Here is a 16,568-nt window from a genome sequence, read left to right on the forward strand (position 1 = left end):
AAGCGGATGCTCTACCACTGAGCCACAGCCGAGAGGTGGCAACGAAGCAGGGGTGGAATTCTAGCAGGAGCTCCTTTGCATATTAGGCCACACACCCCTGATGCAGCCAGTCCTCCAAGAGCTTACAAAAAAGAGCCTTGTAAGCTCGAGGAGTATTGACTACATCAGTGGGTGTGGCCTAATATGCAAAGAAGCTCCTGCTAGAATTCCACCCCTGCAAGAGAGTGATGTCCTGGGAGGAATCCCAGAGTTGTTCATTGGAAGCATCAGGGCAGGAAGGGGCAGGTAACTTCAGGGTGGTAAGAACCAAAGAGGATTGTGAGGCACTCCAAAGGGATCTGTTGAGGCTGGGTGAATTGGCGTCAATGTGGCAGATGAGATTCAATGTGGCCAAGTGCAAAGTAATGCACATTGGGGCCAAAAATCCCAGCTACAAATACAAGTTGATGGGGTGTGAACTGGCAGAGACTGACCAAGAGAGCGATCTTGGGGTCGTTGAAAATGTCAAGACAGTGTGCGATTGCAATAAAAAAAGGCCAACGCCATGCTGGGAATTATTAGGAAGGGAAATGAAAACAAATCAGCCAGTATAATAATGCCCCTGTATAAATCGATGGTGCATTCTGATATGGAATACAATTCTGGTCAGTGCACCTCAAAAAGGATATTATAGCATTGGAAAAAGTGCAGAAAAGGGCAACTAGAATGATCAAAGGGTTGGGACACTTTCCCTATGAAGAAAGGTTAAAACGCTTGGGGCTCTTTAGCTTGGAGAAACGTCGACTGCGGGGTGACATGATAAGAGGTTTACAAGATTATGCATGGGATAGAGAAAGAAGTCCTTATCTCCCTTCTCACAATACAAGAACTCATGGGCATTCAAGGAAATTGCTGAGCAGTTGGGTTAGAACGGATAAAAGGAAGTCCTTCTTCAAAGGGTGATTAACATGTGGAATTCACTGCCACTGGAGGTGGTGGCGGCTACAAGCATAGCCAGCTTCAAGAGGGGTTTGGATAAAAATATGGAGCAGAGGTCCATCAGTGGCTATTAGGCACAGCATATTATTGGAACTGTCTGGGGCAGTGATGCTCTGTATTCTTGGTGCTTGGGGTGGGGTGGGGGGCAAAGTGGAAGGGCTTCTAGACCCACGTGTGAACCTGCTTTCTTTTTTGGCCACTGTGTGACACAGAGTGTTGGACTGGATGGGCCATTGGCCTGATCCCACATGGCTTCTCTTTTGTTCTTATGTAACACTATGTAGGGAAGCTTTTCCTTACTTCACTGCAGGTGAACATATGAACATATAAAGCTGCCTTATACTGAATCGGACCCTCGGTCCATCAAAGTCAGTATTGTCGACTCAGACTGGCAGTGGTTCTCCAGGGTCTCAAGCTGAGGTTTTTCACGCCTATTTGCCTGGACCCTTTTTAGTTGGAGATGCCGGGGATTGAACCTGGAACCTTGATTGACCTTGATGGACCAAGGTCAGGGTCATAGCCAGCAGGGGGCACGCAGGGTGGCACCCTCTTTAGAATATATGGCACACCCCAGCTTAGCAGCTCCCTCTATTCCAATCTCCCTCAATCTTCAAATCCTGTGTAAGCCGTGTAGCTGTGGGTTCCCCTGCTACCAGGCCCTACAACCCTAATGCCAGTCATCTTGGAACATTCAGATGGAATATGTCAATCACTCCCGGTGCCATGGGATAAGCAGTGTCATAGATAGGGCTGCCAAGCCCCAGGTCTGGGTTCCCCCACCAAGGAGGTTCCCAATCCGCCGGCCCACATTGGGCCAGCAGGGGGAACCTCCCCCTACGTCGCCAGCGTGATGACATCACCTAGAAGTGACGTCATCATGCCAGCAATGTTGTGCGCCAGCCACTCTAGGCATTTCCGGGGAAAACTCTATGGTTTTCCCAGACGTGCTAGCCATTTGAGAGGGAAAACTCTATTGTACAAATGGCTAGAGTGTCTGGGAAAACCATAAAGTTTTCCCAGAAATGCCTAGAGCGGCCAAGTGTTACTTCACTGGCACGATGACATCACTTGGAGGTTTGCGTCATGCGTGCGTTTTGTGCACGTGCGAAAGTCCCCACTGGAGAACGCAGGGGACTTGGCAACCCTAGTCATAGAGCAATTGAATAAGTTGAGATCAGGCCTTGGTGACATAGAACAACTTATCTAGTGATAAATCCCAAACAAGCTTGCTATAAAATGGAATTCCAGACTCATTTGAACTTGACGGGATTCCAAACGCACCTGAACGTGACTTTTTCAGGGTGGTCTAGCGCCAAAATTAGGTTGGAAAGCTGCGTTGGATGGTCTTGGTCTTGAAACAAATGTTTGGGTGAACCTACTGAGGCATCTCCACTATAGTATGTTCTCCAGGACTTTTTTTTGTAGCAGGAACTCCTTTACCTATTAGATCAAACCCCGCTGACATAGCCAATCCTCCAAGAGCTTACAGTAGGCTCTGTAAAAAGAGCCCTGTAAGCTCTTGGAGGATTGGCTACATCAGTGGGGTGTGGCCTAATAGGCAAAGGAGTTTCTGCTACAAAAAATAAAACCCTGATGCGCTCATTACCTAAGTTCTAATCAACCTGGCCTTCAACTCAACTTAAGGCTCTTAGAAACTGAGACTATCAGGCCAGCCTGCCAAGAATGAGACAATGAGATTTCTCATGCAGCCGTATGAAGCACGGTCAAAGGAAAGCCATCTTTTTCTGCCTAGGCAAGAGCGTCACAGCGGGAATCCTTGCGGCTGCCAAATAATGAGTGGAACAGGGCATGTCTGGTGTACGGTTAGATAGTCCTACTGATAAAGTGGATTAAGATGGCCCTCCCTAATGTCTAAGAAAGAACTCATGATAGGGCATCGGTCTTGGAGACAAACCTGGTGTGATGAGGTAGTTTCAGGTTTGAGGGGACCACGGGCTAAGGTGTTTCCTTACTGCTGCTTCCCACATCTTTTCCTTCTTCCTTCTAAGACTAACCCCACCTCCACCAGCACTTAGAGTGAGAGGAGGAAATGAATGAAGCAATGAAGATCTTGTGAATTTGGGGGGAGGTACTTGTGAGTTTCCTGCATTGTGCAGGGGGTTGGACTAGATGACCCTGGAGGTCCCTTCCAACTCAAGGATTCTATGAGTCTATGAAGGATGGTGTAGCTCTTCCTTTTCCTTGTGCCTTTGCAGAAGTAGATTTATGTGAGACCCAACCTTTTAAGAAAAGATGTTCTGGGTTATGCAGGATATCAGCATGAGAGATCAAGTTAATCTGAGGACTGAGTTCCAGAATTATTTAATATTTGGATAATGTAGCCACCAGTGTATATAGTCTCCAACCTTTCAGCTAAACGGAGGAGTTTTGACTCTTCTCTTTTTAAGTGTGCGGACTCTTATCTGGGAGAACCGGGTTTGATTCCCCACTCCTCCACTTGCACTTGCTGGAATGGTCTTGGGTCAGCCATAGCTCTCGCAGGAGTTGTCCTTTAAAGGGAAGCTTCTGTGAGAGCCCTCTTAGCTCCACCCACCTCACAGGGTGTTTGTTGTGGGGGGAGAAGATACAGGAGACTGTAAGCCGTTCTGAGTCTCTGATTCAGAGAGAACGGCGGGTTATAAATCTGCAGTCTTTTTCTTCTTCAAGTATTGTTTCTTTTTCTTCTTTAACAATATTTATTGGTTTTGGTCAGTAAAAGGGAAAAAGGAGGGAAGGGAAGGGGCAGTTAATGTCTATTACTGCCATTTCCAGGATTTTCATCAAAAGTTCCTCTTTTGTCTGGACTTTTCCCCCAGTATTTAGCATATGCTATCCTAGCTGCCATAATTATATGCAAAATTAAATGTCTAGCATTTTTATCTATTTTCTCAGGCAGAATGTTCAGTAAAAACATCTCAGGCTTGTTTCGAGGTTTACATGATTGTCTGTCCTTTTCTTTTTTTGTCATTCAACAGTTTGACATAGATAAAGAAGCAGGTGAGAGACAGATATACCACCGATACTGCATGGAACGAGCTTCTGTACACTGCTCCCACGTGTTCACCACAGTCTCTCAGATAACTGCCATAGAAGCCGAGCACATGCTGAAGAGAAATCCTGGTAAGACCCGCGTGGCTGCCCTGGGAAGAGAATTGACTGTGCAGATGAGGAGGGATGCCAACTGCAGGTTGAAAAATTCCTGGAGATTCAGGGGTGGACCCTTGGGAACGATGGCAATTGGAGAGGGGAGGGTCCTCAGCAGGATATCCTGCTTTAGAGCCCGCCTTCCAAAGCAGCCATTTCCTCGAGGGGAACTGTTTCCTGGTGTTTGGAGATCAGTTGTAATTCCAAGAGCTCACAAGGCCACAACTGGAGTTTTAGGGATGCCGGTCCCCAGTTTGGGGTGAGGTCTCCCCCAATTTTTGGGGCTCCCCCTCAACACTGGACAGCTGGCCAGCAGGGGGAAGCCCCACCCACAACAGTCGTCTGTGACCCCACTTGAAAAGGGAGGGTGCTGCACCACAGTTTCCAAGCGAGGGCTGCCGGCTTGGTGTAGTGGTAAAGTTTGCTGTAGTGGTTAAGTGTGTGGACTCTTATCTGGGAGAACTGTGTTTGATTCCCCCCTCCTCCACTTGCACCTGCTGATGTGACCTTGGGTCAGCCCCAGGTTCTCTCAAAGCTGTTCTGCTCAAGGGCAGTTCTGGGAGAGCTCTCTCAGCCCCACCCACCTCACAGGGTGTCTCTTGTGGGGAGGGGAAGGGAAAGGGGATTGTCAGCTGCTTTGAGACCCCTTCAGGTAGTGAAGGGCCGAAATCCAATCTCTTCTTCTCTCTCTCCTGCTTTGCACGAGGTGAATTTACCTCTTGCAGAGTAGGCGTGTGCGGCCCTCGCTTCCCCACCCCCAAGGGTGAAAAGGGGGGAGTGTGGGCACGCAGCATCCGGGATGTGATGATGTCACTCTGTGTGGTATCGTTAGGGTTGCCAATCCCCAGGTGGGTGGTAAAAAGGGGGGGAAGAAAACACGGAAGGTGGAAGACTAAGAGAAAACCATGTTTGAAGAATTAACTTATACCACTAATTACTGTTCTTCAGAAATATCATAGGCTTTATGACATAGTTATCACTCACAATCATGAAGTAAAACTGTATATAGTTACTTCTTTGCGAACATACAAGCAATACCTCTGTGAGCTGTACACACTTTCATACAGATAAGTAAATACAAGGTCCACTGAAACAAGAATAATAACTTGCGCACAATTAATTGCAATGGTGCCAGAGTTCCTTATCCAGAAAATGCAATTAATTCTTCAAACACGGTTTTCTCTTAATCCCCAGGTGCAGGCAGGGGATCCCCTGGTTTGAAGGCCCTCCTCCTGCTTCAGGGTCATCAGAAAGCAGAGGGAGGAGGGAAATGCCTGCTGGGAACTCCATTATTCCCTATGGAGACTTATTCCCATAGGAAATATTGGAGAATTGATATGAGGGTATCTGGGAGGGGCTGTTTTTTGAAGTAGAGGCACCAAATTTTCAGTATAGCATCCAGTGCCTCTCCCCAAAATACTCCCAAAGTTTCAATAAGATTGGACCAGGGTGTCCAATTCTATGACCCCCGAAAGAAGGTGCCCCTATCCTTCGTTATTTCCTATGGAAGGAAGGCATTTAAAAAGGTGTACGGTCCCTTTAAGCCAGAACCCCCTTTAGAGTTCAATTATGCTTGTCACAACCTAGCCTCTGGCTCCACCCCCAGTGTCTCCTGGCTCTACCCCCAAAGTCCCCAGATATTTCTTGAACTGGACTTGGCAACCCTAGAGATCATCACATTGGGGATGGCCACACCCCTTCCTGGAATGACCCCCAAATCCCCTCACTGGGGAGTATATTGGACCTGGCAACCCGATGGAGTTTGGCAACCCTGATGGAGAAGTTAAAGGCTGGGCCATTGAAATCTGTGAGCCTTTAGAGCTCTCTTCTTTAGAGCCAGTTTGATGTAGTGGTTAAGTGTGCGGACTCTTATCTGGGAGAACCGGGTTTGATTCCCCACTCCTCCACTTGCACCTGCTGGAATGGCCTTGGGTCAGCTGTAGCTCTCACAGGAGTTGTCCTTGAAAGGGCAGTTTCTGGGAGAGCTCTCTCAGCCCCACCCACATCACAAGGTGTCTGCTGTGGGGGAGGAAGATAAAGGAGATTGTGAGCCACTCTGATATTCGGAGTGGAGGGTGGGATATAAATCCAATATCTTCTTCATCTTCTTCTAAATAATTTTTTGTTGATTACGGATATGCATTCTAACAGATTTATCAGGCAATGAATCGATTGCGCTTAAATCACATAGGGTTGCTAACATCCAGGGGCCTGACCAGGAAAATCTGAGCTTTCCCACACAGGGTTTACTGTGACCTTTCCCTAAACTTTGCAGCAGAGCGGGTTTGGGAAAGATCAGAGAAAAGCCAGGGAGAGTACAGGAGTTATGTGAATGTACCACAATGCTGTGGGGAACCAAGGTGAGGGGAGCACTTCCTATAAGCGTTGAACTCAGGGCATAACCCATGTGGAAATGAGATGAGAAGCATTTTGTCTTCTGGATAAGAACATAAGAGAAGCCATGTTGGATCAGGCCAATGGCCCATCCAGTCCAACACTCTGTGTCACACAGTGGCCAAAAAACCCCCAAGGTGCATCAGGAGGTCCATCAGTGGAGCCAGGACACTAGAAGCTCTCCTGCTGTTCCCCGCCCCCTCCCCAAGCACCAAGAATACAGAGCATCACTGCCCCAGACAGAGAATTCCATCTATACCCTGTGGCTAATAGACACTGATAGACCTCTGCTCCAGATGTTTATCCAGTCCCCTTTAGTGGCAAAGCTGTGAAATACACTCAGATTGCTGTTGATCAAAATAAGGTCAATGATCCCCGCTACAGTAGATCATTAAGCGTGGAGTGGAATCTCTGCAAGGTCGTTATCGTAAAAACAGAATGGCTATCAAGAGGGCAAAAACCATGCTCCAGAGTAAGACTCATGAGTACCTACACACTCACAGTCACTGTGCATCGAGTAATAGTATTCCTGTGCAGTTCTAGCCACGCATCAAAAATTTACTCAATGAGAAGTTCACAGTGATGTCAAGCCAGGAGCTCCTGTGTCAGTCCTCCCAGGGATGGCGCAAGCTCCTCTTTGCAGCCAAAACAAACTCCAGTCTTTGAACTCTGATCATGGCTGTTGTTGTGGAACTGCTCCTGGGTTTTCAAGCATTACCCAAAAGAGGATCACTCTGGGTCTAATCAAGTATTATGAGAGAGACAGAGAGACAGCCATTTTGTGTGTTTTAGGGGTACATGAGATGCTTTTTAGCAGCCACTGGAGGAGCAGCAATGGCAAGCCATCTCTGTTCATCTCTTCCCTGGAAAATCTTATGGGGTTGCCACGAGGGCTGTCAAGCCTCTGGGCTGGGTGGGGGTTCTCCTTCTTGGGAGGTTCTCAACCCGCTGGCCCACATTGGGCTGGTGGGGGGGACCTCCCCCAACATCACGGCATGATGCTGTCACCCGCTATGACGTCATCGTATGCCAGCCGCTCTAGCCTTTTCAGGGAAAACTCTATGGTTTTCCTGGACTCGCTACCATTTTGGGAGGGAAAACTATGGTACAATAGGTACCATAGAGTTTTCCCTCCTAAAATGCTACAGCGTCCGGGAAAACCATAGAGTTTCCCCAGAAACGGCTAGAGCGGCCGTTCTCCGCCAGAGGCTGCAGGGGACTTGGCAACCCATGTTGCCACAGATTGGCTGGGCCTTCATTGTACTTTCAATACCATTGTACTTACAACAGGTATAGGCTTCCCAACCCCCCCGCCCTGGCGGGGGACTCCAGAATTTATAGCCTCCTCCCCCGGTCTCCAAAAGTCCAGAAGCGGGGGGAGGGGGGGGAACTTCATGCCACTCTCCGGAGAGAGCCTGCCTGATTCCCTGCACCCACCGAAGGCTCGGCACTGGAGTCCAGTCCTCACCCAGGCATGCTAAGCAAGAGCCGAAAAAGAAGGGAAGGGAGGGTGTGTGTGTGTGTGTCCTGTCCTGTTAGTAAAGAAGATTTGTAGAGGTGGTTGGTGTGTAAATAAACATTCCTTCCAGGCACAGAGAGAGGGAGATCTAGCAAACATTTTCTCGTCACACAAACCTGCTCTGTGCCTTCACTGCAGAACAGAAAGGCATGAGGTGTTCTTGATGAGATTTTGAATGATGCATGAACTGATAAACTGCCTTGCCCTCAACCTGTCAGCAGCAACTTCTGCAGAACTTTGCAGTAGAATACTTATTGAGAACTTTTGGGGTTGTTTTGCCTTTAAGAAGAAAAGCCTCTCTTCCAGAACAGGAAGTGCAGGCAAGGAGTAGTCTTCTGACGCTGTTTTGCTCTGCGACTAAGGTGCTTTCTAAAGCTTGATTTTAAATGATTTAAGGTATCGGTTTAGAGTGCTTAAGTTTTCGTTTTATGTGCTTCTCAGCCGGGCTGGGGTAAGCGCAGTCCCAGCCTTGTGTTCTTGTGGAGACTGTTTATTTTTTCATTGTCTTATCTGATTTATTGCCTCCTCTGCTTTTATTGCCTTTGGCTACCCCATGTTCAGCTTAACTTTGGTATATGCTGGCCCGGGTGTCTGGAACATTCTGAAGAAATTTGTCTTAATTTTTAAAACCTTGCTAAAACTTTGAACCCAGTGGCACCTTTAAGACCAACAAAGTTTAATTCAAGGTATATTTTTTCATATGCAAGCATATTTATTCAACTGATTTGCAGATTACAGAAGTCATTTTCACTTGAGAAAATGGGTGTTAAAACTAACCTATTTTTATTTGCTAGCATTGTTTTGCTGAGTTAATTATCCTGCTCTCCTTCCCCCCCTTAAGATATAGCAGGTTTTTTTATCACAACAAACACACCAAACAAACCAATCCTATAACGACTGGGGGGGGGGGGGGGATTTTCCAGGTAAAGATCAGATAGTTTGACAGGAATTGTATTTTTTGTGAAAAGGAAGCAATATAGTTTATTGCATTATGAATATGTTGGTTCTAGATGACTTTTAAACATATTTTTGAGCAATGTTTCCTCTAAGCTGAGTTAGTGTGAGCTAGTTCAGTTTTTAGTCTCCAGCTCACACATTTTGGTCTTAGCTCAGGAAAAATGGCCCCACATGAAACTAATTTATGCAGGAGCTCATGACTTCAATGCCAATAGCTCACAAAGTAGATTTTTTGCTCACATGACCCCACAGCTTAGAGGGAACATTGCTTCTGAGTCTCAGGTGTTCTAAATGCAGTACTGCAGATATTGTTTTGATATTGTGTTCTTTTCTAATCCCACTAAATGAAAAGATGAATAACTGATACTTGAAAGTATTTCCTGGAATTATGGCATATCTCCAGATTACAAAGTCAATTTCTGCTGGAGAAAATGGATGCTTTGGAGGGTGGACTTTGGGAGCATTGTAATCCACTGAGTTCCGTGTCCTCCCCAGGCTCCACCTCCAAGTCTCCAGGAATACCCCAACCTGGAGCTGGCAACCCTACTCCTGCCTCTGGTCAGTGACAGGTCCTGGCAGCCCTAGAGCTATTCTATTACATGATGGTAACCAGAGCTGCTTATTAGGATTTTTGGTAGGGGTGATATATGCAAACCTCCACTCCCAATTGCTAGACATAGAGGAGGACATAATATGCTCTAGTGTGCATATAAGAATTTTCTCTGGTGTGAATTATCTTAAGCTTCCAAATTGCCAAGTTCCTGAAGCATAAAGAGCTACAAATTCCTTTTTGTGGCAAAGAGAATGCAACTGAGAAATACCTGACCACAGAATTACCAGAGGTATGATAGAGCTACTTAGGCTTGTAATTGTGTTTGACCTGAGAAGACAGCAGTAACTAAGTCTTACTAGGTTGGGAATGGCTTCCACTGTTTAAGAGGGAAGCCCATATCTGTTTTGAATTAAGTGACATTATTTAGCAAGCTTTCATCCAAATTTGTCAATTAGAATCTTATCATTTGAATTGAGTCTAGCACTAAAGTCTCTCCCCCCCCCCCCTTTAGAATCAGGTGTGCTGGAGTATCTAATAAAAGTTCTTCAATAAAAAATTCAGATTAATTACAGCACCTTGCTATATCTGATCATTTTTGCTGGGGAGAGATATATACATTTAGTATTAGAAGAGACCCCATTTTGAAGTGTAGGAGGATAGCCATTGCCCATGGGTTTGAATTTTTTAGATGGACACATTCAATTTAAGTGATGTAGAAATTAGGATTCCTAAACCCCCATGAAGGGTTTTAGAGGTGGGGTTTAATGCAGTGTGCTGGAAGTGATATAGAGGAGTGAAGTTCAGGAAGTGACATCACTTGACCTTTGACTTGGAAGTGATGTCACTTCCTTGCTCCTGGCTCCACCCCCAAAGTCTCCTGGCTCCACCCCCAAAGTCCCCAGATATTTCTTAAATTGGACTTGGCAACCCTAAACAGGTAACATAGAGTTTTCCCTCTTAAAATGCTAGAGCATCCAGGAAAACCATAGAGTTTTCCCATAAATGGCTAGAGCAGCTGGTGCTCGACGTCGCCAGTGCGATGATGTCATCATGCCACAGTCCCCTGCCCGAGGCCTCAGGGGACTTGGCAACCCTAGTTGCCACAGATTGGCTGGGCCTTCATTGTACTTTCAATACTATTGTACTTACAATAGGTACCATAGAGTTTTCCCTCCTAAAATGCTATAGTGTCCAGAAAAACCATAGAGTTTTCCCATAAATGGCTAGAGCAGCTGGTGCTCGTCATCGCCAGTGCGATGATGTCATCATGCCATAGTCCCCTGCCAGAGGCCTCAGGGGACTTGGCAACCCTAGTTGCCACAGATTGGCTGGGCCTTCATTGTACTTTTGCAGGGTTGCCAGTCCTTCACAGGCAAACCTTGAGGACTTGGGGGAGGGGCAGAGCTTGGGGAGGGAAGCTGATGCTGTGACATCACTTCTGACTGAACGCCCAGACACGACCTTTCAGCTCCTCTCTGGCACCACTCTAGGAATTCCTTCTCTATGATGAAGACCACAGAGATTAGAGGGATTGCCTATAATGCCTCGGATGGTCACATAGAAGTGATGACAGGATCTCTGTACCAGGGGTGGCCAAAGTTGCTTAACAGAAGAGCCAAATAGAATAAACATCAGATGTTAGAGAGCCACAAGACAGGGAGGGGAGGGAGGGAGAAGAGGAAATAAAGAAGAAGATATTGGATTTATATCCCGCCCTCCACTCCGAAGAGTCTCAGAGCAGTTCACAATCTCCTTTACCTTCCTCCCTTACAACAGACACCCTGTGAGGTAGATATTGGATTTATATCCTGCCCTCCACTCCGAAGAGTCTCAGAGCGGCTCACAATCTCCTTTACCTTCCCCGCCCCCCCCCCAACAGACACCCTGTGAGGTGGGTGGGGCTGGAGAGGGCTCTCCCAGCAGCTGCTCTTTCAAGGACAACCTCTGCCAGACCTATGGGTGACCCAAGGCCATGCTAGCAGGTGCAAGCGGAGGAGTGGGGAATCAAACCCGGTTCTCCCAGATAAGAGTCTGCACACTTAACCACTACACCAAGCTGCCCTTTCAAGGACAACCTCTGCCAGAGCTCTGGCTGACCCAAGGCCATTCCAGCAGGTGCAAGTGGAGGAGTGGGGAATCAAACCCGGTTCTCCCAGATAAGAGTCCGCGCACTTAACCACTACACCAAACTGGCATTTAAAGCAACGTGAGCTTTAAATGCATTCTCCAAGTTGCTGTCTGGCTCAGCTTGGAGAAGTGATTTAAAGAGAGAAATGCCTTCCCTTTGATAGTGTACAAGCTGAGAGAGCCTGCAACCACTTGTGATTGGCCACAGTTTGGAAGTTCTTCCACCTGTGATTCTCTCTCCGGGGCTGGAGCAGGTTGATCAACACCCCACCCCTTCCGTTAGGAAACACTCCGCTTCTCTCAGCATTCTGTCCATCTGGAGTTCCCGTTTCTTCAAGATCTGTCGAGGCATTGCGGCTTGTCTTCCGCTTTTTCTTTTTTCCAGATGTCGTCACCCCAAACGGCCTGAACATTAAGAAATTCTCAGCCATGCACGAGTTTCAGAACTTGCACGCCACGTGTAAGGCCAGGATCCAGGAGTTTGTTCGAGGCCATTTCTATGGGTAAGAGTCGAAACGAGTAGCCGTGCGGCCCATTTACGTGTCTACCTGAGTAGACAAGGCTGAGCCTGATAGACCGAGGGTCTGATTCAGCCACATAGCTAGGGGCCATGGGGGAGGGTGTCAGCTATGTGCCTTGAAGTTTACCTCATTATTTGAAATGTTTATTTACCCCTAACTAACCCTGCAGTCCCTTGCCCTACTAACAACTGCAAGACTGAAGAAATGTGAAGGGGGGACAGGACGGGTGATTAAGGTGCCAAAGGTCTTTGAAGTGCAAAACATCTAACTAGTTCTCAGGCGCCTGCCGGAGCCTGGCAAGGCCACAGCAGGGGAGGAGAGACAGGCTGTGAATGTGGGGAGATAACAGATATGGGAACTGGTTACTTTCAACGGATGGGCCCCGCTTTATTATGAGAAGTGATTTAAAACCCCTATGCTTTGATGTATATCCATGAATGCCTATGCATGTGCCTGCTTCGTTATTAGTATCAATGAACCTGCGTAGTGAATAGCATTGCTGTACTCAATACATGGAAACTTAGTTTTGAAACAAAGACAAGTCTATTCCTTCTTGAAACTTCAATGCCCCTTCGCTGACAGAGGGGGCTGCAGGGGGGTCACTGGGGAGGGGCCCATGGGAGAGAGTAAAGAAAGCTGGAGAGGTTGGGAGCCATCCCTCTTCCACCCGTATGATTTAAAGAGCCTGCTGACCAGCTGATTAGAGGGCCCTTTAAATGAGAACAAGGACCCCTCCCCCCGTGGTGCAGAGTGGTAAAGCTGCAGTACTGCAGTCCTAAGCTCTGCTCACGACCTGAGTTCGATCCCTGGCGGAAGCTGGGTTTTCAGGTAGCTGACTCCAGGTTGGCCCAGCCTTCCGAGTTTGGTCAAATGAGTCCCCAGCTTGCTGGGGGGAAAGCGTAGATGACTGGGGAAAGCAATGGCAAACCACCCCGTAAAAGGTCTGCCGTGAAAATGTTGTGAAAGCAATGTCACCCCAGAGTCAAAAACGACTGGTGCTTGCACAGGGGACCTTTTCTTTTCGTTTCCTAAATAAGATCAGGGGTCATTTTGTAGAAAAATAGGTGGTGGCGCTCATCCAGGAATTGTTATGCAGCTTCACATACTATTCAATGAGGTGGAACTCTCAGAAAAGTTCAGGAGCTGCGCTTCTGTGAACTCCCACTGAATCCGAGGCCTGAATAAGATCATAAGAACATAAGAGAAGCCATGTTGGATCAGGCCAGTGGCTCATCCAGTCCAACACTCTGTGTCACACAGTGGGCAAAAAAACCCAGGTGCCATCAGGAGGTCCACCAGTGGGGCCAGGACACTAGAAGTCCTCACACTGTTGATTTGATTTATTAGATTTATATCTCACCCTCCCCACTAAGGCAGGCTCAGGGCAGCTCACAAACAGTAAAAACAAGAATCATAGTAACAATCCAATTCAATCAAGCATTAATTAGACATTTTAAACAATTCACCAGTTCAACAGTTTAAACAGTTAAAACAATTTAAACAGTTTTGGTGCTGGTGTCATTTAATTTCTGATGGCTTTCAGTGCTCTTAGGTATCCTTTTATGCTACTATATCAGCCATTCAGTTAAAGGCAAGCTGAAATAATGTTGCGCCCCTGCAAGCACCAAGAATACAGAGCATCACTTGCCCCAGACCGAGAGTTCAATCTATAGCTTGTGGCTAATAGCCACTGATGGATCTCTGCTCCATATGCTTATCCAATCCCCTCTTGAAGCTGTCTGTGCTTGTAGCCGCCACCGCCTCCTGTGGCAGTGAATTCCACATGTTAATCACCATTTGGGTGAAGGACTTCCTTTTATCCGTTCTAACCCGACTGCTCGGCAATTTCATTGAATGTTCACGAGTTCTCGTATTGTGAGAAAGGGAGAAAAGGACTCCTTCCTCAACTTTCTCCATTCCGTGCATTATCTTGTAAATTTCTATCCTGTCACCCTGCAGTCCACGTTTCTCCAAGCTAAAGAGCCCCAAGCATTTTAACCTTTCTTCATAGGGAAAGTGTTCCAACCCTTTAATCATTCTAGTTGCCCTTTTCTACATGGCATGGGAGGGTCAGTGGCACAGTTTAAATCACACAGGAGTGAGGTGGCCCTGGGATGGGGGCAAGGGGCCCAAAAAACCCTGTCAAGGAGCCAGGCCCTAATGGGCCCCTGGTTAGCGACAGGCCTGGACTCTGATTCAGTTTAAGACAGCAACATGTATTTCTGCTGGGATTACAAATGGAAAAATTTTCAAAAGAAGATAGAACTTTAATATGGTACTTGCTCTCAGCTGCTAGGACATTGTATGCGCAGTTGTGGAAGCAAGAAAAAATACCAGAGAAATGGGACTGGATTATAAAAGTTATGTCACGGAGTGAAATGGACAAATTAACAAGAAAATTAAGAGACTATGATTTGGAGCATTTTAAGTTGGAGTGGAAGAAGTTCAGAAGATACGTAGAAAAAGAGTGGAAAATAAAAGGACGTTGGACAATTTTTGATAATGATTAAGGTTTTTTTTTTAAAAAAAACACAAAAGTATAATTTTTGGTTTTTTAATAGTTAAAGGTACCTTTAATATTTGTTTTTTTTTAAGTAAATAACACTGGCGGGGGGTCAAGTAACGGGGGGGAGGGGGAGGGAAAAGTAAGATATGGGGTAGAAGATTTTTTCTTTTTTAAGTCTTTATAAGATGTAGATATAGTTTTGCTACCATATGTTACTAATAAAAATTGTTTATTCCAAAAAAAAGACAGCAACATATACATCCGTGTGCATCCCCGTCTCAAGGCTTGTGTATGCACAGGAACACATAGAATCATAGAGTTGGAAGGGACCTCTAGGGTCATCTAGTCCAACCCTCTGCACAATGCAGGAAACTCACAAACACCTCCCCCTAAATTCACAGGATCTGCATCGCTATCAGAGGGCCATCCAGCCTCTGTTTAAAAACCTCCAAGGAAGGAGAGCCCACCACCTCCCGAGGAAGCCTGTTCCACTGAGGAATCATTCTGTCAGGAAGTTCTTCCTCTTGTTGAGCCGGAAACTCTTTTGATTTAATTTCAACATATTGTTCAATTTACTCAAATTGAACAAAGCAGGAGTCCAGTTACACCTTTAAGACCAACCAATTTTTCATTTAGAACATAAGCTTTTCGTGTTCTAAATAAAAATCGGTTGGTCTTAAAAGATGCAAACTTGACTCCTGCTTTGTTCAACTGCTTCAGAGCAACATGGCTGCCCGCTTGGATCTATTTACTCAAATTGGCAGCAGCTCTCCAGGGTCTCTAAGCAGAGACGCTTCACATCACCTTTTAATCTATCCCAGGCCTCTTTTCACTTGCAGTCCCCCCCCCCCCCCCCGACATCTCTTTGGCCCAGCAAAGTGGCATTAGTGTCAAGCGGGAACAATGCCGTTGGAGAGCCGTGATAGGAAAACCGGCAGCCCGATAAAAGGGAAAGTTTCTCCCCTGGTATTTAAATTCCCCCAGCTCTGGCTTTTTAGTGGAATATGTAATAGGGTCAAGGGCGGAATTTTAGCAGGAGCTCCTTTGCATATTAGGCCACACACCCCTGATGTAGCCAATCCTCCAAGAGCTTACAGTAGGCCCTGTAAGAAAAGCTCTGTAAGCTCCAGGAGGATTGGCTACATTAGGGGTGTGTGGCCTAATATGCAAAGGAGGTCCTGCTAGAATTCCTTACAGGGCTCTTCGTACAGGGCCTGCTGTAAGCTCCAGGAGGATTGGCTACATCAGGGGTGTGTGGCCTGATAGGCAAAGGAGGTCCTGCTAGAATTCCTTACAGGGCTCTTCTTACAGGGCCTACTGTAAGCTCCAGGACTGGCTACATCAGGGGGTGTGGCTAGAATTCTTTACAGGGTTCTTCGTACAGGGCCTACTGTACGCTCCAGGAGGATTGGCTACATCAGGGGTGTGTGGCCTAGTATGCAAAGGAGGTCCTGCTAGAATTCCTTACTGTGCTCCTCGTACAGGGCCTGCTGTAAGCTCCAGGAGGATTGGCTACATCAGGGGTGTGTGGCCTAATAGGCAAAGGAGGTCCTGCTAGAATTCCTTACAGGGCTCTTCTTACAGGGCCTACTGTAAGCTCCAGGAGGATTGGCTACATCAGGGGTGTGTGGCCTAATAGGCAAAGGAGGTCCTGCTAGAATTCCTTACAGGGCTCTTCTTACAGGGCCTACTGTAAGCTCCAGGATTGGCTACATCAGGGGGTGTGGCTAGAATTCTTTACAGGGTTCTTCGTACAGGGCCTACTGTACGCTCCAGGAGGATTGGCTACATCAGGGGTGTGTGGCCTAATAGGCAAAGGAGGTCCTGCTAGAATTCCTTACAGGGCTCTTCTTACAGGGCCTACTGTAA

At 46.9% G+C, this 16,568-nt stretch overlaps 1 protein-coding gene across 1 annotated transcript in view; it reads left to right on the plus strand.

Moving 5' to 3' along the window:
• GYS2 (glycogen synthase 2) overlaps nt 1-16,568 on the plus strand; it is a 76,195-nt gene that overhangs the window by 37,658 nt on the left and 21,969 nt on the right. The window contains 2 exon segments of the mRNA XM_060245924.1: nt 3,954-4,098; nt 12,058-12,175. Coding sequence (XP_060101907.1) covers nt 3,954-4,098; nt 12,058-12,175 — 263 coding nt within the window.

Source organism: Heteronotia binoei, chromosome 8 (genome assembly GCF_032191835.1).
Source record: "Heteronotia binoei isolate CCM8104 ecotype False Entrance Well chromosome 8, APGP_CSIRO_Hbin_v1, whole genome shotgun sequence".
Taxonomy (NCBI): domain Eukaryota; kingdom Metazoa; phylum Chordata; class Lepidosauria; order Squamata; family Gekkonidae; genus Heteronotia; species Heteronotia binoei.